General features: G+C 59.6%; 4 protein-coding genes and 1 non-coding gene across 5 annotated transcripts; 2 read left to right on the top strand and 3 right to left on the bottom strand.

The window, feature by feature from the left end:
* Positions 1-2,578: 2,578 nt before the first annotated feature.
* Positions 2,579-3,274, bottom strand: BESB_003600 (uncharacterized protein; the record flags this gene model as incomplete). Its single annotated transcript, XM_029359115.1, has 1 exon — positions 2,579-3,274. The coding sequence occupies one exon, from the start codon at positions 3,272-3,274 to the stop codon at positions 2,579-2,581; it is 696 nt and encodes a 231-aa protein (XP_029222028.1).
* A 1,910-nt stretch (positions 3,275-5,184) lies between these two features.
* Positions 5,185-5,949, top strand: BESB_003590 (uncharacterized protein; the record flags this gene model as incomplete). Its single annotated transcript, XM_029359114.1, has 1 exon — positions 5,185-5,949. The coding sequence occupies one exon, from the start codon at positions 5,185-5,187 to the stop codon at positions 5,947-5,949; it is 765 nt and encodes a 254-aa protein (XP_029222027.1).
* Positions 5,950-7,115: 1,166 nt separating this feature from the next.
* Positions 7,116-15,956, bottom strand: BESB_003580 (uncharacterized protein; the record flags this gene model as incomplete). Its single annotated transcript, XM_029359113.1, has 8 exons — positions 7,116-7,830; positions 8,211-9,290; positions 10,206-10,352; positions 10,619-10,716; positions 11,222-11,443; positions 11,572-12,402; positions 12,821-13,373; positions 13,531-15,956. 8 exons carry the CDS (start codon positions 15,954-15,956, stop codon positions 7,116-7,118), a joined length of 6,072 nt encoding a protein of 2,023 aa, XP_029222026.1.
* BESB_011440 lies at positions 9,998-10,070 on the bottom strand. Its single transcript has one exon. It is a non-coding gene; the product is annotated as a tRNA-Ala (tRNA).
* A 1,932-nt stretch (positions 15,957-17,888) lies between the features above and the next one.
* Positions 17,889-18,815, top strand: BESB_003570 (DNA-directed RNA polymerase I RPA12; the record flags this gene model as incomplete). The annotated part of the gene is made up of 1 exon (XM_029359112.1): positions 17,889-18,815. One exon carries the CDS (start codon positions 17,889-17,891, stop codon positions 18,813-18,815), a length of 927 nt encoding a protein of 308 aa, XP_029222025.1.
* Between the last annotated feature and the right edge of the window lie 451 nt (positions 18,816-19,266).

Below are 19,266 nucleotides of genomic sequence, written 5' to 3'. Positions count from 1 at the left end.
TCCCTTGGGGGGTGAACCCCGGAAACGGCGCGCACACCCAGACGCCCAGGCAGCTTTGCCTTTCTGGCGAGAAATAGTGTGGAGGTGTTTGATTGAGGTAGATTCTTCCTCCTTAGGCTACCCTTGCAAGGAAAAAGGCGACAGGAGGAAAAAGAGAACTGCTCTAGTCTCCTCTTTGCGTCCTCCGGCAGAAATTGCCACAGTCACCCCCCTTGGGACGTCTATGTACACCCGAGCAGAAAATGCATGCGCGCGTGCGCAGGAACGCGGCGCCAGCGTTTGCGTCTTGACCGAAATCTTGCTCTGCAAGTCGAAGACATAGGGTAACCTGACGCCGATAGAAGCTTACTGCAAACACCAAAGACTGGACACTGTCTCTGACGCTAGCCCGGGCTTCGAGGTCGGCGCTTTGACCGATATTCGTAAACGTGTGATACCACCGCCCACGTATCCGGGTCCACGGCGCGCCGGCATTCTTTCCTCCGACGGAAATGCGCCCATGTGGAGCCAGTCGTGCACACGCAGCGATTTCTTCATATTTCTCTAGCACAGCCTTCTGCCATGATATGCGCAAGGCCACAACGCTTGTCACTTCATCTGGGGGCAGGCTGTTGCGCGGTCCGTACACGGTGGACAGCATCTCAGCTTGATTCGCACCTGTCTAGATCTAACGAGGTCTATCCATGGTTGTCCAGCAGATATGTACTCGTACCAATGCTGAACTGCCACGTAAAAACACCCAACACACACGCAGTCACTACAAATCGGCACCGCTCTCCACAGACCGCCTACGCCTCACGTGCAAGATGCCGGCGACCGTTCTCGACTGCTGTGCGTCCACTATCGAGTGAAAAAGCGTCCCACTCGTTTGTGTCACATCAAGCGCGCCCTTTCTTTAGTTTGGAGTGGACTGCGGCGGGCAGGCATGCATCTATACCCATCCTTCTATGGACTCTACATATTCATAAATACAGGCTCGTAGACTTGGCGCCCGGCAGACTACAGGCGTCCGTTCCAACGCATGCTGCCCTGTGATAAAGGGTCAACTGATAATGAATTCCTGCCAAACGCATCAGATCCTGTAGAACCGCTTAATCAATCCTCTGATTCGCGAAGCAGTCGCCATGGCAGATTCTCTCTCGAGGCGAGTCCTGCGGACACAGACAGCCAGCGCGCGACGCTTCGTCGTGCATCAGAATTCGTTCGCAGGCGCCAACTGACAAAAGTCTGTCCATCCACAAGAGATCTCAGAGAAACGTCCAAAGAGAGGTAGTGACCGTTCCTGACCGGCAAAATGGACCGCGGGAAATGTACCAAAGAACTCGAACTGCAGACTCACTCAAACATCCACCCAGTCGCCTTTCGGCAGATAGGCCAGCGTAGAGGGAGAGAAAAAGCATAGATGTGCACGAACAGACCGCAACATACAGGATTTTCTCTGCGCGTCAATAGACGTCCGGTCGCGTGTATCACCCGCGGTGAACGCATAGAAACACACACATAGTTGAACGGAAATTCAGCGCGTCAGGCTCGCTGGCCCCAGCAGCTTAGCGACAAGAAGAAACATATCTGCGGTTGGTGCAGGTACAGCATGTGACACTTAGTGAGGAAAATGTCACCGGGAAATCCCAAAAAACAATTTTCGCGGAAAAGAACTTGGAACCGCATGAAGAGCAGGAGACAAAACGCGTATATGCGGATGCGCTCAGACGCACGCGAGCACACAGGAAGAATGAAGCGTCTTGTTACGTATGCTCCTTTGAAAAAAAGCGCGGGAGAGAACATGATACCGCAGACCAGCAAAAAAAGGGAAAGACGAAACTCAGGATAGGCTCACCGCCATGCAAAACTGATTTACTGTTTCAAAACTCGTGGTGCTCCCAGCCGTCACCACGCCAGGGAAGAATTCACCACTCAACTCTCCGTCGCCTGCAGCCACACCTTCGCCATCCCAGCACTTGGATGCAAATTATCATGTAGCTTCATATATAGTTTTATATATGAGCACACGATTAGGTGCACATGGACACACGCACCATCTATACATGCAGCTGCATATCGTTACGCACGTGGTGATATACCCGCGAGAGAAAGTGAACGCTAGGATATAGGACTGGTACATATATATATATATATTTGAATGTATATGTATATGTATATACGTACTCTGGCCATTAGACACATATGTGCACAAATGGGCATCCAATGCGCCTGGGCCTGGTAACCGTGAAAAAAAACTACACACTACCACGAGTGAGCGGACGTTTCCAAAGCAAGCCCCCTCAATGTCGCATTTTACAATCGTCGACCACGGAAAATTCCAGTGGAGAAAGTGGAACACAAAGTTCCACAGCAGTCCGAGAAAGTTCCCCCCGCCCTACCTGCGGACCTGAAAAGCGGCACAGGTCTCCATATGCAGGTACGTACAAGCATGCGTACAAGGGCCAACATATGGAAAAAAAAAACACGCATATGAATGTAGGCAGACGCCTGCCCTGTGGACACACACGTGCTAGCCCTCAAGCATACATAGACACATGCATACATATGCGTCGTAATTGTAAATTATTCTCTCTCCTCAGGGTACAGTTGTCGGAAACCACGCTGTCGCCGACCATGTGTTGCGCTGTTTGTTTTCGGGTGACGCCAGCGTCTGGAGAATTGAGCTACTTCTCTGTAAGGGTCCGCTTGTCCGGGTCTCCCTTTCCTCTGTGTTTGCCTCCTTCGCCTTCGCTGGCATTCCGGTTTCGTCGCCCTCGAGCCTTCTGCTGCAGCAGACTCCACTTCCCTCTCCTCTCCTCACGACTCTCAGCGCAGGTCGTTTCCGCGTGGCGTCCGAATGCATGCAGCAGCTCACAAGCACGTCGAACGCGTCTTCTGCATCGCTTCTTTTCACTGCGCGCTCTTCGCTGTCCCTTCCACTCTCCTCTGTGTCGCCTTCATCGACCGCATCGGGTTGGTCGGCGTTGCGCTTTTTCACGAGAGATGGCGAGCCGTCTGTGAGTTGCAGCCACCGGAACGACCGCGCCAGCTCTTCGAGTTCGTCGCCCTCCGGGTCAGCTGCGAGGGAGGCCTGCGTCCACGCGCCGTCTGCCGCACATATAGGACACAAGCCTTCCTTCCTCTTCGGCGCACTGCACATGCACGCGTCGCCGAGAGAGGACGAGCTGCTCAACTTGTTCACGAAGAGGCGAAACCGAGGGTCTTCGTACACCCCAGAAGCCGCGGGCGAGGCGAAGGCCTGCGCTCCTCGCATATGCTCTTCAGCCCACATTTTTCAGACCACGTGCGCGCTGGGAAAGCTCGGCAACTGTGTCGTCAAAAATAGTAGCGGGTGTGAATGCAAGGACGGGCACGGGAATGGCACGTGAGGCACGGTTCGCTCAAAGAAGACAGGGACGAGACTGAGACGGAAGAGAAAAGAATTGTCGGAAAACCAGTGTCGGCGAAGAAGGAGAAAGCGTTACGGACTGTGTGGGACAAAGAAAACCGCTTCCTCACGGACCTGCCACCCGCTGGCAGGGGAACAGGATGTCCTCCGTGGACGAAGAAGGCAGATGTTCCCAGAAAACATTATCTTCAAGAAACGCACAAGCGTCAGCGAGAAAGCAACTTCGCAAGGAAAGGTTGAACACACGAAACACTTTTTTTCCTCTGGTGCTTGCCTCACACGGGACGACGCCTTCCTCTGCTTCCCGCGCGGCTATCGAGGGCTAGCACGTGGCTCGGCGAGCACCCTGTTCTCCGCAAGAACGGAAAAAGCCGCGAAAGAAAAGATAATCTAGACAAACGAATGCTTCGAACAAACACCGCCCTGGATACACAAAAAGTGAGGCGCCCAGGGTCGATAGATCTAGCGGCCACTTGTTCGGCTGTCTCGGAGCAACGAGCATCCGCGGCCGCCCGCCTTCACTCGTCGTCGCCTCTCCGATCCTGCTAGGCCGGTGCTGGTGCTGAACGAGTTCGGTGCTCAGCGACCCGCCCTGCGCAGTTCTGACTCTCTGAGAATTCGTTTTCCTCCGAAAGAGAAACCACACCTGGCGACGCAAACTCGTACGAAACGAGCAGACAAAAAAGAGAATGTCGGCGGTGTGTCAGGGGGCGTGCCGGCGTTCCCCCCGTGCCAGTTGCCGCGGCGCCGAGGTGTACGGACACCCGAGTAAAGACACGGCGGGAGACACAGCGAGCGACAGCGAGCGCAAAGGGAGGAAAAGAAGGATGGTCGACAGAAGCGCACTCATCAACCTTCCCTGGGAAGAACGGGTGTTCCAAAGGCTCAAAATGCCCCTTCTATGGGAAGGCAATGAGGGAACAGCGACAAAAAGGGCAGACGTCCGAGTTGTGAGCTTGTAAGAGGAGAGGCGTTGAGTTTGAGCCAGGCCCGTTTGTTGGAGGCCAGCAGAAACATGCGCCAGGGTGAAGTTCTTCTTTTGCCTCCCCTTACTCTACTTGTTGAGGTCCTGGGACTTCTTCTCCTTCGCATGGTCAAATACATACCTACATGGATGAGTTCGGATGCATTTTATAGCTTATCTACGGGCCCATGCCGCCACAGTCCACGGGTACAAGACACCTGCCCTGGCTGCATTGGTTCTAGCAGTAAAGGACCTTTTCCGAGGTTCCCGCGTTGCGTCTCAATTTTTGTCTTCATATCAGAACACACACATCGCTTTGCTCCGTGCAGCATATACGGAATGCCCCTGGTCTTCTGAAGGCAGAAAGGTGGGGCGTGAGTCAGCAGCAGGACAAACATTTCCGCCGCGTTTTACAAATCTGGTAGAGGCTCGTCAAGCTTTCCACAGTCTCCGTACTGATTTTTTTGCCGCAGAGGATTTGGGCTCAGGGGACGACGTTCGCTCCTCGAGCACTCTTTCAATTCAACGCTGATCTGGTCAGCTTGGACCTTTGTGACCGAACGTCTTCGTAGGCTCACACTTCGAGGGGGAACGCACCTTGTCTGCTTTTTTCATTTCGGCTCCCTCTGGCTTGTTCGAGATCTCTCGAACAGAAGGACCTCGTCTCTCCACGTTTCCGACTTTCCGTTCTCGGGGAGCGTGGCGAGGAGACCTATTTGGTTTCGCCTCGAATCCCTCCATCCAGAGCCCGTCAGCCTCGATTAGTTTCCTAAGATCCGCATCTGGGGAACCCGTCTTGTTGGCAAGACTTCGAAAAGAAAGAGCACGCATGGCGTCTGAAGCGCCGTGCAGTTCCTCTCGCGGAGAACTGCGGAGGAGACGCGGAAGGCAGGACCAAACGGAGGATGCTGCTGCCTTCGGAGTCACCACAGCTAGCACCGTGATAAAAGCAGAAGGCGCGACATCCTCGTCTCATTCCCCCTCGCCATCGGAACCGCCCTCCTGTGCTCCCTCTGCCGCGAGGTCTGACGCTGAGAAGTCTCAGGACCGCAGTGGCTGTCGCTCTGCAAGTCGCTCTTTGCCTGCCTTTCGTTTCTCAAGCCCCGCATTTGTGGCGGTTCTCTGCGTGGTTCAACTCCTGCTTCTGCTCGCCTCGCTTCAGTGCACTCTCTTCTGGCGGGCGACTCTCGAGGCCCAATCGAGTCAGGCAGAAGCTCTGCGCGCCCTCGTCGAGGAGAGCTCGAATGCGATGGCGGGCGTGCGGTCAAGATACGCGTGCTTTGTGGATCGCCACCTGCGGCCGATCTCCCGAGAAGAGGAAGAAGGGGAATCCGATGCTTTCCAAGCCGTGGAAGAAGAAAACGAAGAGGGACCCGGTGCCCGGTCGGGCCGCAGAAAAACCTGCCGCGGACGCCAAACATCAGAGGAGGAGTACCGAGTTCTGGTGGACTTCCGCGACAAGTTCGCCCACACGCAGCAGAGCATTCAGGCGATGACAAACAAACTTCTAAAAACGCTTGACAAGCGCGTGAAGCGCGTTGCAGAGGTGGCGGACGACGTGCTCAACAACCCCATCTTCAAGGGACAGCGATAGAACTACTCCCAGACGGAACTCTGGTGCACATGCACACACCCAGCACGGTCCGGTACATCTGTATCTGCATGCATATATGTGCATATATTTGCGCACACAGATTTGTTGGCGTCTGCGAAGGCATGTGACGCACATATATATATATGTATCTGTATGTGAATAAATATGTATACAGTTATTTGCAGGTGTGTGGGAAAGCATTCGCGTGTGCGCCGCCTCGTCCAACGTGTGCAGCCTCACGTAGGTGCTTTCTTATGAGGGAACGTCATCGAAGGCTTGCCGCTACTGCATGCCAATCGCTTCTCGCTACAGGTCTTTTCTGTCTCCCTCCCATTCTTGTCTCTTGGACTGCCTCCGATACATGTCTCTCTCCAATTCTTGTGTCTCTTCAGTTCTTGACCACGACCGTCTCTGTTGTCTCGTCTTGCGGCCGGGACTCACGCGGTCCACGCGTATGTGAGTGAATCGATTAAGTACCGGAAACCAAGGAACGCGTATGAATCGAGGGGAAACCCTCCGAGGGAACTTGTTACGGACTTGACACTGTTGTGGAATAGGGCGCTCATGCACCGAAAGACGCTTCGCAGTGTCCACCGTTGAACCTATTGAACTGTTTAGGATGTGCAGCGGAAAAAACCTGACGCTTTTTCCGGCGTCGCAGGGCACTCGCGAGCGCAGAGACACTGTGGAACGACAACGCGCAGTTGAAACCAACACACGCGTACAGAACTGGCGCACGCATAGCTACGGAAGCCGGAGAATCTGCGGCGGACGCAGCGCCAAGAGCATCCTACTACCTCTGCGTAATTGTCTTTCCTCTGTCAAACAACGAGATCGGAAAGGCCTTGGAACGGAAAAGACACCCCACGACGCCTGCGTGCACGCTCGATACACACCGAAGTCGATACATACCGAAGGATGTATTTGTGTGCATGCATCTACAATATTCGCCTGTATAGGGCTTCATCATCAGGCAGCTAGCTGACACGTGCTGCACGTATGCATATATATTTACAAACATGCATACCAACATGCACACATACTTATTTTTGTATGTGTGGAACAACATGTATACAGGCACTCGTATGGACTTTAGTAGTGGACAGTACAGTCCAGCCGCTCGGAATAACTACATCCTGCATGCGCGGCAAGCTGCCGGCCGGCGATCAGCGTAGAAGTATCGTGGAAAGAAGCTCAGCTGCGGCCGCTGCTTTTTCGACGACACCCGGCGGGACGTCATCACGCGCGCAGTTCTTCAGCCGCGAGACCTGTTCTAGAACCTTGAGCGTGTGCTCAAGAATTCCTCTCATGAGCTCGACCACAATGGAGCTGTTGCCGCCGTCGCCACGTTCTCGCAGTGCCCGCACGATTGCCTCCCTTCGGTTCAGAACAGCGCTGGGAAGCACGCCAGGGTGCCTCTGCCTGTCACTGGGCGCGTGAGTCGACGCCCCGGCTTCAGCCGCATCAGCCTCTCCGCTCTGTTCCGCGCCCATCTGAGGCTCTACGCCCTTTCCCTCTCTGCCGGAAGTTTCGTGCTGCCCCATGGGCGCCGACAACCCCCACAGGGCTCGTTCGCCCGTTGAAGTTGGAGAAGATTCTGATGCCTCTGTGTCCGCACCAGGCTGCGAGGACGAGACGCCTTCGAGGCCGAAAGCGTGAGAATCCTTGCAGCGACGCGCTGGCAACTGCGCAGTGCCTTCGTTGGCGCGGTAGTGCTCCATGACGGACTCGCGAAGGCCATCGTGTCCCTCGTTTGCGCGCGGAGATCCTGGCGCTGACCCCCCAGAGTCCCTGATGTCGCATGCAGCTAGCTGCATGCACGCCTCCACCCACGCACCTCCGGCGCGGCGCGCTAGGGGCACTGGCACGTCGACTCCACACCTGAAGCGGAAGAAGAAGAGAGCGAATGTCAAGGGAAGAAATCCTAAACAACACGCGGGAAGGGAAGAAGGCAGGCTCCGAGAAACAGCTCGGGCCAATTCGCTTGGAAGAGGAAACAAAGCCGCAGGTGCACACCAAAAAAGCCGATGAAGAACTCATGCGTTGAGAGACAACGCGGAGACACTGGCTGCTTACAAAAAGTCGAAACGGAAGACACACATGGATATTTATACGTGGAGGTGTAGCTAGAGTTGTACTGAGCTGATCTGTCAGACCCACCTCTGTGATCCCCAAACCACAAAACCTGAGGCAGACGGATACTGTATGAATTGAGAAGAATATAAAGAATATGCATATCTATGCACACGCGCGTAGCTTACTTGGCTTGTAGATAAAGGAAGGTATGCCGCTTTTTGCTCAAGCTGGACAGGATGGCATCCAGTCGGGGCGAGGCGCGCGTTTGCAAGAGACGAAGCAGATGGAGTTCCCCTGAGAACTCGCCGCCGCGGTCCTCGAGACTGCGAGTCGCCTCGTCCTGCCGCTGCGTTTCTAGGTAGAGTCGTTCTCTTTTTCGCTTTAATTCATCCCTTTTCCGCCGCGTCTTGGGCGAGAGCATGTCGCCCGAACTGCGCGCATGCGCGTCACCTGAGGCTGGGGCATCCCACACCTCGCCGTCCGTCGCTCTGGCTGCGCTTCGCTCTGCGGCGTGTCCGTCGTTTCGAGCCTGAGTTAAATCTCTTCTGTGAAGCGCAGACCGCTGTCCTGCAAGGGAGACAGTCATCCCTCTTCGCCTCAGAGCGAAGAAACCGCGAACCGCCTTCCTCAGCCAGATAGGCTCGGTCGCTGCGTACAGGACAGCCGCGAAGGTCGCGAGCGACGTGAGCGGCGACAGCAGCAGGTCGACTTGCTTGAGCGCCACAAGGAGCCAGAGCGAGTTCGTGACTTGCATCTGCATACAACTAGCCATCCAGCTTGATAAAACGCCAGAGAAAAGCGGCGTCTGGGTCAAACTCAGAGAGCCGTCCTCCACTCTCTGAAGGCCTCCGAGGCTCGGCAACGGGGCTCCCTCAGAGCGTGAAAGACGCGCCTCAGCTTCACCATGCGCGTCCACAGCAGAGCAAGGCAGCCAGGTCGCGTCTTGTCTCGGCTCCTCGAAGAGCGACCCTCGCCATTTCGCTTGGTTGACAGCTCCCGCCCCGACGGAACGACGGGTGCGGCAGCGCCACTCGGCAGCGCGAGGCGAAAGGAGCGGAGGCGACGACGAGTCTCTTCTCTGGTTTCCAACGGGCAAGGCAGACGGCCAGAAACACGCTCCATCTTCGATGGAGGAAAGGCCATCCAGAGGTGATTTGCCAGCAGGTACGCCGACCCGAGGTGACGGCACAGCGCTGTGCGCGACGCTGGAAGATCTTCCGCCTGACGCCGCGAGAGTGGGAGAGCTGGCAGCAAGGCGAACGACCCTGGGAGAACAACCGCATGTTGAGAAAGCAGATGAGGTGGGACGTAAAAAGGAAGCAGCGATCGTCTGCGTGTGCGTGGGAGGCGTCATTCGTTTGTTGGTAGACAGCAATAGAGCGTGTATTTGCACAGATACAAGAACGTCACCGCGGTCAAGAAAATGTGGCGTTTCCTGCGGCGCGCTTCCTCAGCATCGACGCCGCGCGGCATTTCTCTGCCCGGCGTCTGTCCAGTGAAGTGCCGCGCACGCAAGAGGCAGCTCCTGGGTAGCTCTCAGTGAGCGACCAAAACACGAAACGAACACACGCGGAAAAGTTCCTTCCACGCATGGCTGAAACCCACGCGGCGCCGGCAAGACGCGCAAACCAGGAAACCTGCCCAGCGTACATGGTCTAGCGGTTATGACGTCTGCCGTACGCGTAGAAGGTCCCGAGAACGATCCTCGGTGTCGCTAGCAGCGCCGCGCACATTTGCCACTCTAAGCGAAACGAGAAGGGCTACGCGGCCGTGGAGGGCCAGGCAGTCTCTGCCTTCGTGCAGGGAAGGAATTCTACGTCCAACCCCACGGCATGCACTTAGACACCACGCCTCGGAAACCCCGTCTGCAGGTCTCAGACGTCCGCCCGACCAGGCCTCCTGTGTACGTGTGCAGGCAAACTATGCAGACAGGCAGTAGTTTGCAAATCGTGGCGCAGTCTGTGGCCTGCCGCACGGACACCGAGGATCGAACTCCGGACCTTCTGCGTGCAAGGCAGACGTCATAACCACTAGACCACGTCCGGTGAGCAGGCCGCCCCCGGTCACCAGTCGAGGATTTCCAGAGCCACCCGATTCTCCGAGCAGTCGCCCGCGGAAGGATCGCCAACAGAGATCTGGCCGCCTCTCGCCACTGCTCAGGCAGAGCAGAGTCACCACACCTCCAGCTGAGTGTGAAACGGCGACGGGCACCAGCCTCTCCCAAGGTCTCCAGCGCCACAAACACATCCTTGTCTCGCGCGTCCGAGGCCCTCCACACTGTATGATAGCCGTAACGGCGGACGACGTTATGCAGAATGCGCCTCCACCTGACGCAGACACGCACCTTGGTGGCCATGCATGCGTTGAAGAATGCAGAAGAAAGAAGTCATGGCCCTCACTCCCAGGAATTATACTGGCTCACCGACAGTGTCTGTTCGTGCGTCCGCCGATTCGTCCACGCTTCTGGTTGCGCACATGTATACAGCGAGGCATGCATATGGTGAGGCTAGGCTTGGTGCCACGCGAGAGTTGCCTGAGCTGCGCGTTCAGAGACGGCGCCGTGAAATAAAAAACAGCCACGCGTGCGACTTACTGAACGAGACGCTGCAGAGTCCTCACTGGGTTCTCCCTGCATGGCCCGAAACGCGCTGTGAGGAGGCGGTCCTGGCGCTCCACGCTCTCCCGCGAACCCTGAAGACACATGAGCGAAGAGGGGCGAAGGAAAAATCAGGCCAGAATGACCGACCGTGGTCCCTGCGGTACAGACTCTTTCAGCCGCTCATACGCCCCAAATGGCCCCTGCGTCCTTTTTTCCAAGCTTCTTTTCCAGATGTGCGTTGCGTTAGACAGCGACGCCTTGCTGCACCCAACTAGCTAGGGACGCCCCCGAAAAGGACTCCAGAAGCACGCCCACACTGAGGGTAGTCTTCCTGGCTGGGGCTCTACGTGCGCAATGGCACATGTATTCAGACCTACATACAGCCCTGCATACATACAGACGTCTGTGTGTATCCATATACATAATATAATAAGATATATGTATGTGTAGGCGTGCGGACATGTTTAAACAATCGTGAGCAGATGTCGCCAGCGGGTACGCCTGAAGCGTTCGAGAAGCGGGGCCCGACCGTGTAGAGGCCAAAGAGGAGAGACGCAGTTGGCCGCCCTGCGCCACCTTCGCATCCGATTGGCTTACCAAGTTGCGTTTGGCGTACAGACGCAGCAGTCGCTCGATGTCTTCGTTTCGCCTCGCCCCCGAAAAAGGCCTCTCGTCCCCTCGGGCCGCCTTCGCCGCCCCTTGCTGTCCTTCACTCGCCGTTCTCGCTCGGAGACTACGCAGGAACTCTTGGGCGAGCCAGACACGCTCGCGCTGCTTGCCGACCGCAGTCGGCAGCCGGGGCCTCTGGCCCGCTGCGCGCTGAAGACCTTCGCCAGCCCCAGCGTCAACGCTTGCTTGTGCAGCTCTCTGCGCGCCTTCTGAAGAGACGACCCCATCGGCATTTCGCCCACTGACTAGGCCCCCAGAAGCCGGTTCCGCGTTCCCACTCGCTTGCCCCTCGCGCCCTTCCTGCCTGATCCGACATTCCCCTTCCGCCTCGTCGTCGGTTTTCCCCTCGAATCTCTCGTCTTCGCGTGAACCTGCACGGTCACTGGCGTCTCTCGCGTCGTGTCCTTTGCCTTTTTCTGGCTCGCCCGCTTTGCCAACTTCTCGCGGTAGCTGCGCGTCCAGGCTCCATTCCGGACTCGTCCGCCGCGGAGGCCCGGGCGGCCCGCCGAAGCGCGCCATGAAGTGCGCATGCATGGCAGCCACTTCGCATTGGTGGAAGTGCGACCGGAGCTCGACTGTAGCAAGTCTGCGCCGTTCTTTTCGAAGGCTTTCTTCTGCTTCTCGCTCGAGAAGCAGACGACACAAGGCCAGCGTCCGTGCGTCACTGGCGAACAGTTCCGCCGCTTCCGCTTCGGCCGCCGCGGCCGCAGAAAGGGAGGGCACCGTGGAGCGCGTTCGGGGGGGCTTCCGGGCGAGCCGCAGGACAGTGCGCGTGCCCAAAGCGGCTCCGCGGAACTCTCCCGACACGCCTCAGCTCGACCTCTGCTTGCCTCGCATATGGCGGCCCCCCCATGTCCTGCATGATATGCGGCTGCGCCGCAGACGCCTTCGTCCTGCATGCAGCTCGCACTGACTGTGCCGCCTCTGCGTCCCTCGCCAGTTGCGGGACCGCTGAGGATTCTGTCGCTGGGGCTTTGTGTACCCGCGCGGCTGGTCACAGGACCCGCGCCGCGCCCGCATTCTGTTAGTCGCCGACGGAGGGCTGCGACCCCAGCCTGGCGACTGAAGCGGTCCACGGGGTGGAGACGCTTCGCCCGCTCGCGCGCTTCCTGCCAGATGTCAGGGGTTGGAAAAAGGATGCACAAGACACACAACGGACGCGGGCATGCAGACAAAGGGGCTTCCAGCTACTCGTCGACGCAGGCGCCGCGCATCTCTGCAGGGCGCTAGCGAAGATATCGACGAGAAGGCGCACAAAGCAACTGCAGACGCGCCTGAGAGCCCAGGCGAGTACGGGGGAGGCAGCAGCAGACACGACCACGCACCGGCCGTGGCCTCGTGCAGTCTGCTGCGCCGCAATGTCTCCCCACATATACATCACTTCCCTGCCCGTACGCATATCTCTTGGTGCCTGCAACTACTCCTGTGTATGAAGAGGGACACATGCATAGCTCTTGCGCGTGAGGCTAAGCGACGAATGGGGAAACACTGGCGCCGCTGCAGTGTGTCGCTGCGATACGCCCTTACCCACAGGCGGTAAAGCGAAGTTCGCCGCAGGGCGGACGCTAGGGCAGACTGACTGTGGCCCCCGCTTGGAGGCCTTTCAGCAAGAGACACCATGAGGGCCGCCGCCCTCTCGTACGTAAGCGTGCCTTCTCGCAGACCTTGTATGGGTGGAGCTGCCTCGAGGTACCTCGCCTTCTCAGAGAGAGGCTCCTGCGCCGAGAGTTCAACGAAATCTGCGCGGGACGCGCTGCCAACGCCCGCAGGGCCATCTCCAGGCGAGTGTTTCTCACTGAGGCCTTCCCCGCGCCCCTGGTGCGGCTCCACGAGCCCCGCCGAAGCGTTTGCCCTCGAGACCAGGAATCTCTCTCTGAGGGGAGCTGCGGGATCGTCCACCAGCCCGGAGGATGACCCGGGTGAGAGGGAGAGGGAGGGTGTGGAGAGAGAGAGGCCAGGCCGCGACGCAGAGGCGGAAGGCGACGAAGGGGCCGTCGGAAACGATGGCGAATCGGAAACCGCCGGTGAGGGGAAGACGCGAATTGCGTGGGTGTCCAGGGGGCTCAGACACCGCGAAAGCCTGAGACACGCACGCCGCGAAAACCGAGACAGGACGCACACACATGCTTTAGAAACAGATACACTCAGTGAGACCGCAGACAACAAGGGACTTGCTCCGGTCTCCTCTTGGCTTGCAAAGTCGAACTCGCTGAGGGTTTAGGGTTTAGGGTTCTCACCAGTTGGCAGCCGCCTGGACTTCGTCGTCTCTCCACGCAAGCGCCTGCGACGGCCCCAGCGCGTCACTCGAGGGCAACAGAAGAAGCGCGACCCTCACTCCCGGGTCACGTGGTCTGCGTTGTTCACATTCTGCTCTCGGTGCGGGTTTCTCCTTTTCGACGTTGTCCTCTCGCGTGTCTCCGTGTTGTGGGCCTTCTCTGTGACTGCGGTTCGCCTGCGCGTCTGCAAGTTCCCCCGCCGCACTGGCTGCCGCATTCAAACCCCTCCCCCCTCGCCTTATCCCGGCTGGCACCACCAAGTTCTCCCTCCCTTCTCTCCCCCCTTCTCTCGGATCTGCGCAATCTGAATCTTTCGGGGCCCCGTCGTCGCGTCGCTGCATCCACAGCCGCAGCAACAGCAGCGTCTCCTCCACCTCGTCGCCGAGGTTGAACTCGGGCGCGACGTGCGGCCGAAGGAAGTTCTCAAAGAACGCCTGCGGTGCAGAATCGCCGCTGACGCCTCTTCGTCTGCGGAGGCTCTTGCTGATGCCTCGAAGCGGCAGGTTCCACGAGCTTGGCGGAAGTGAATTCCGGCGGACAGGAATGACCAAGACGACGCGCTCCAAACCATAGATCACACGCGAGACGAACTCATCACCGTCTGCCGCGCCGCGCCCCACTGCAGGCGGTCCGAGTTCCCCAGGGCACGTCGAAGCTTCTGAATCCCCTCTCAGCATCGCCCTCCCCCCTCCAGAGGCCTCGCACGTTGGAGCTCCCCCCCCCGGAGAAGCACCACAGCGTGCGCCGCCCGCGCTACCGTCTAGTTTCGGATACTCTTTCTCGCTTACGTGTCGCTGCTCGAGACTTGAATTCTTCCCCTTCCGACCGCAGACGGCGTACGAAGCGACGCCAGCGGGCCTGCGGGCGTTTCCAGCGTTCTGACTCACGCCGCCGCGTCCTTCGGCCTCCTCGTCGTGACCCCCTCGCGAGCGCTCGCGTGGCGGCTCCCCACCTGCGTCGCAGCTCTCCAGCGTGCCACGTGTTCTTTCTGCGCCGCTCGCATGCAGAGCGGCGCGCGATTCCGTCCGCGGTCGCAGGCTTGCGCGGCCTGCGAGGGCGGCCAGGAGCGCTCGCCTGAGGGCTGCGTTCGGGACCCTCCCACACGCCGCCGCGCTTTCCGCCTCCGCACCCCCGGCACAGTCTGCCGCAGGCGGAACCTCCTCGCGTGCGCCTCCTCCGCCCGCGTCTCGTGTCCCAGGCACCGCTCCGGCGCTCGGCCTCGCTTCAGGAGGATCGACAGACGGAGTGCTAGATCGCCTTGCGCCGGGACCCGCGCGCAGCCCCGCGACCTCCTCTTCGCCCTCTTCGTCGCGTCCGCCCCCCTCAGCTGCCCCCCGCGCAGTCTCGCCCTCAGTCTTGCTGGCGGCCGCCACGCAGGTCGAGGCCGCTCGCCCTGGCCTCGCCAGGGCCTCGTGGCGCTGCGGGAGCAGCAGAAGGACGCACGCGCCTCGGGAACCGCGTGACGCTCGCTGGGTCGCTCGCACTGCAGCGGCGAACGCTTCAACTGCCTTTTGAGAAGGCGCCGCGGAAGCGGTGCGCGAGACGAAAGGCGCGACCGATCGCTGCGCGTCAGCCCCTTGCCGGTTCAGGGCATCCCCTGAGGCGTTCGCCTCGTCGTCGTCGTCGTACGTCGCGGCGTTTCCGCGCGTTGCGCGTCCCTCGCTCGCGTCTGCCGACTTCCACGAGCCTCCACCCCCCTGCGGCTCCCGTTCGCCTGCGCTATCGTCCGGCGTGTCTCCCGGTCGCTCGAGAGGAGGAACCTCGACCGGCGCGGATGAAGTCAGGTTAGGCGCGAGCTGCGCAGGAGCCCACGCGCGACCGGCTAGGTCTTCGGGGCACCTATCCCCCTCCTGCGGTCTCGCAAGGCCCCCGCGGAGCCAGGCGCAAGCGTCGGCTGGGCTCGCGCGCTCGAGAGCCCGCAGAAACTCCAGGGAGAAAGGTATCACCACGTGCGCCCCCTCGCCGCTCGCGACGCGCGCGGACGAGGCCAGGAGAGCGTCTCTAGCGAAGCAAGACAACGCGGGCGAGCCCGTCGAAGATGCGGAGGACGCGGAAGAGGCCGGACACGGCGTGGAGGCGACACAGCGCCCGACGAGCGAGAAGGCAGGAGCGCCAGGGCCCCTGCCCCGCGGGTCAGAAGCCCCCACCCACGAGGCTCCGCCTCCCCCCTCCGCGCCGGATGCTTCCCGCGTTTTGGGTGGACTTTGGTCGGGAGTGGGAGTGCTGCTCAGTTCGGCCTGCCTCCCCTGAGCGTCTCTGCATCGCCTCACGGCTTCCTGCGCCGCCCCAGATTCCGCGCTGTCCCTTCCTGCACCCGAGGCACGCTGGCGGGCAGGGGACGGGCGAGACCCCCAGCCGGCGACAGGCGGCACTCTGTCAGCGGCCATCACGGAAAGCAGGCAACCCGAGAAAGCGGGTTCCCAGGGCCCTGTGTGAGTTGTGGCGGCGCCTCTTGGGGGCCGATCGCCCCCCGAGTGGGCTCGCCATCCGCTTGGCAACTGAGAAGGCCTCCGCGGCCAAGGAAGCGTTGCACTCTGCTCGCTCTGCAAACCGAGCGTCAGCCTTCCTCCCGTCCTGTCTCTCAAGCCCAATCCGGAGGGCGGCGAGGCGGGGCTGAGGCCTCGCGAAGCTGAGAACGCCGCCCGCGCATAGGGAGGCGGAGGGGACGCGGGTGAACCAAGAGGAGACGCTACGAACGACGATGGCGCGCGCAGAGAGACTAGCGAAAAGCCAGAAGAGAGGCGAGACACATAGCACGGGAGTCGAAAGAAGAACCGCTTCAAAGAGGGCGAACGCGGAGAAAGGCAGGCGCAAAACCAGGGCGCGCGCAGAGACAGAAGAGGAGGGGAGAGAGGAGACGCAGAGGAAGGCACGGGCGAAGATGAGACAGAAGGTGGAGCTAGAAAGAATGCGGAGAGACCAAGCGATTGCCCTTGCTTTGGGGCAGTATATGAGAGCGGGACAGCGACGCTCCTGTGCGAAAACGCCGATCGAGCCGCCGAAATCCACCCTCTTTTGTAGTCAGATGTTCTGCGAGAAGACACGAAAAGAGATGCAGAAGAGAAGCGAAGAAAGGCCTGTGATAGACCTACGAGGAGGAAAAAAAACCAAAGACGAAAACCGGATAAAGGATGCCGCAGCACCATTTCCGACACAGGCGCCCCTCTCACAGGGGATTCTGTACGCTGCACACGAACACCCAGCCGATACGCGCAGAGCATGCAGAGAGAGATGCATGCGTACAATAACATGCGACTAAACGGGCTTCTGGGCCTCCTCGGAATTAGGAGAAGAGAAAGCGAGGCGCCGAGTCAAGATGAAGGGGGCCTTATCCTCCCGTAACTTCTGCACATACTGTGCTGACGCACGCGGCCGCGGACGAAAAGGTAGCGCGAGAGAAGAAGATTCAGCGTCTGAGAGAGGAAAACGCGGTCGCAGAAGGGAACTAAATCAACGATACAAGGCACAGAAGGAAAAAAGCCAAGCGGTGCTCTGTCGCGTCAAGACACAGACAGCCTGCTGGGGATCGACGCGCCGAGGCGCCGCCGTACGCGACAACAGGCGGGCTCAGCCCGCCCCAGATGCACACGCATGCATTTGTGTTTCGCTCCCGTTCGCTGCAGTTTGAAAAGGCACACTCTCTCTGCGGAAAGCAAGCAATTTCCCACTTCCGTAGCAGTCAATCTCTCCAACAAGCCGCCACGAAGCCACATTACGAGGGAAACAAGCGAGCCTTGGCTGTGCATGCAAATTCAGGAGACGCCGCAAAAAGGGAGACGCTGTGACCCGCATGCAATTTGGGAGAGACTCACGGACAGCAAAATCGACTTTAAGTTTCTCATCGCTCTGAGCACTCGCAGAGCTTTTTTTCCTCTGATCTTTGCCCGTTGGTACCCCTCGCTACCTTGCTTGTTCTTTCTGACGCTCCTCTCTCTTTTCGCTGCCTGGCGAGGCGCGCCCTCTTTCCCCCTGCCCTCCTTTCTCAGCCCCGGCCCTTCGATTTTCCGTTTGTGTGTTGACGTCCGTAGTCCTCCCTCGTATCCGGTCCTTAATTCCACGGGAGTACAACTCCTCGCTTCTTCTCGTCTTTCTGCCAGTTTTTCTGTCGTCTCCAACTCGTCCTTCGTCGGCTGTCTCTCCTCGCGCGCCGGATAGCCGCCAAGCACGTTCGGTCGCCTTCTGCCCTTTCACGCGCAACTCGCTTCCTTCTTCTTCTTGTCCTTCTTTTTCTTCTGGGCATCCGTCACCGCCCTCCGCGTGCGCTTCTGGCTTGCCTCCGTCTGCCTCTTTCTCCTCTCGTTTCCTCCTGTCGAACTACGATGCCTCGCTCGTCCTCTCGCGCGCCGCTGTCGGCAGACGCGCTGCTGCTGGCGCAGGCGGCGGAGTCGCTGGTGGTGCCGGTCGGCGCAGCGCCTGAGGCGGCGGACTCGTTTCTGCCTTCTGCTCCCCCCACATCGGCCTGCCAGCGGCTGCTGCGCCAGACGCCTCAGTCTCTCGACGACTCTGTGGAGTACTTTGCGCTCTCGCATCGCCTCGGCGAAGACGCGCAGACGCTCGCGGGTCCGCCCAAGTTCGTGTACGAGAGCCCCGGTCTCGCGTTCCCCTCGGCGGCGGGTGGCGGACGCGCCGGCGGCATGGGCGCCAGCTGCTCGCCAGGCGTCTCTTACGACTGGCTGCTCGCCCTGGGCTGCCTCAACTGCGGCCGTCCCATCACCGTCGCGGACGACGTGCTGCCGGCGCTGGAGGAGGAATTCGAGGCAGAGCCGGACTGCCGACGCGCCGCGGCAGCGATCGTCTGCAGAGGCTGCGGGCACCACGTGGCTCCGCTGCACCAGGCGCGCGAGAGCGACGCGCTAGTGGACTGCATGCAGGGCGGGGCGAGCGCGAAGGGCGACGCCGCGGGCAAGCAGGCGTCTGGCGAAGAGGGCGTCGCGGGCGCGCTGAAACAGGACGGAATCTACGTTTACGGTCAGCGGAAGCAGCACCGGCTGGGGGACTTCTCGAAGCGGTGGTGGCAGCAGCGCTTCCTCGGCGCAGGCTTTGGCGAGCGCCTCCTCGAGCAGCAGCTGCGCCTCGTCCAGGCCTTCACAGGCTCCAAGAAGGGTGTCATCTGCAAGGAGACCTGCGAGAAGTGCGGACACGGCGAGGCCTTCTTCTCAACCTTCCAGGCACGCAGCGCCGACGAAGGCATGACGGTCATGTACGAGTGCGTGAAGTGCGGACACAGGCGCGTCTTCAACAACTAAGAAGGAAGCCTCTGCGCAAGAAGGTCGCGGCCGCTCTCCTCGCTTGCGAGGGGACTGTCTTCTTCACGCATTCGTATTTCTGTGTGTGTGTCTGAAACCCGTCTCGGCATTCGCCTGCATCGCACGCCCGAAGCGAGGCGCGCTTTTTGAAGGGCTGCAGCGCGACCTGCTGAAGGCATTTTTGGAAGTCAAGCCTAAACCGATCGTGGGAGAAGGCGGGAAGCGTTTGCCTTGCCGGTCTGCAGCGCTTTCCTCAGCCCTCAAATCGCTCTGCAGCGTTGCGATTTCCTTCTTGGGCGCAGCGTGGCGTTACCTCGCGTCTTGCCTTTGAGCTTCGCCTATTTTTCGCGCGGGCCTCTACCGTCGGCTCGTTCTGGAGCTCATTTCTCTCAGCCTCGTAGTTTTTGGCTTGTGGGGTGCTGTGCCTCGCCCTTTTGCCCAGTTTTCCGAC

This window comes from Besnoitia besnoiti, chromosome I (genome assembly GCF_002563875.1).
Source record: "Besnoitia besnoiti strain Bb-Ger1 chromosome I, whole genome shotgun sequence".
NCBI lineage: Eukaryota > Apicomplexa > Conoidasida > Eucoccidiorida > Sarcocystidae > Besnoitia > Besnoitia besnoiti.
This window is presented reverse-complemented; position numbering and strand designations above follow the sequence as displayed.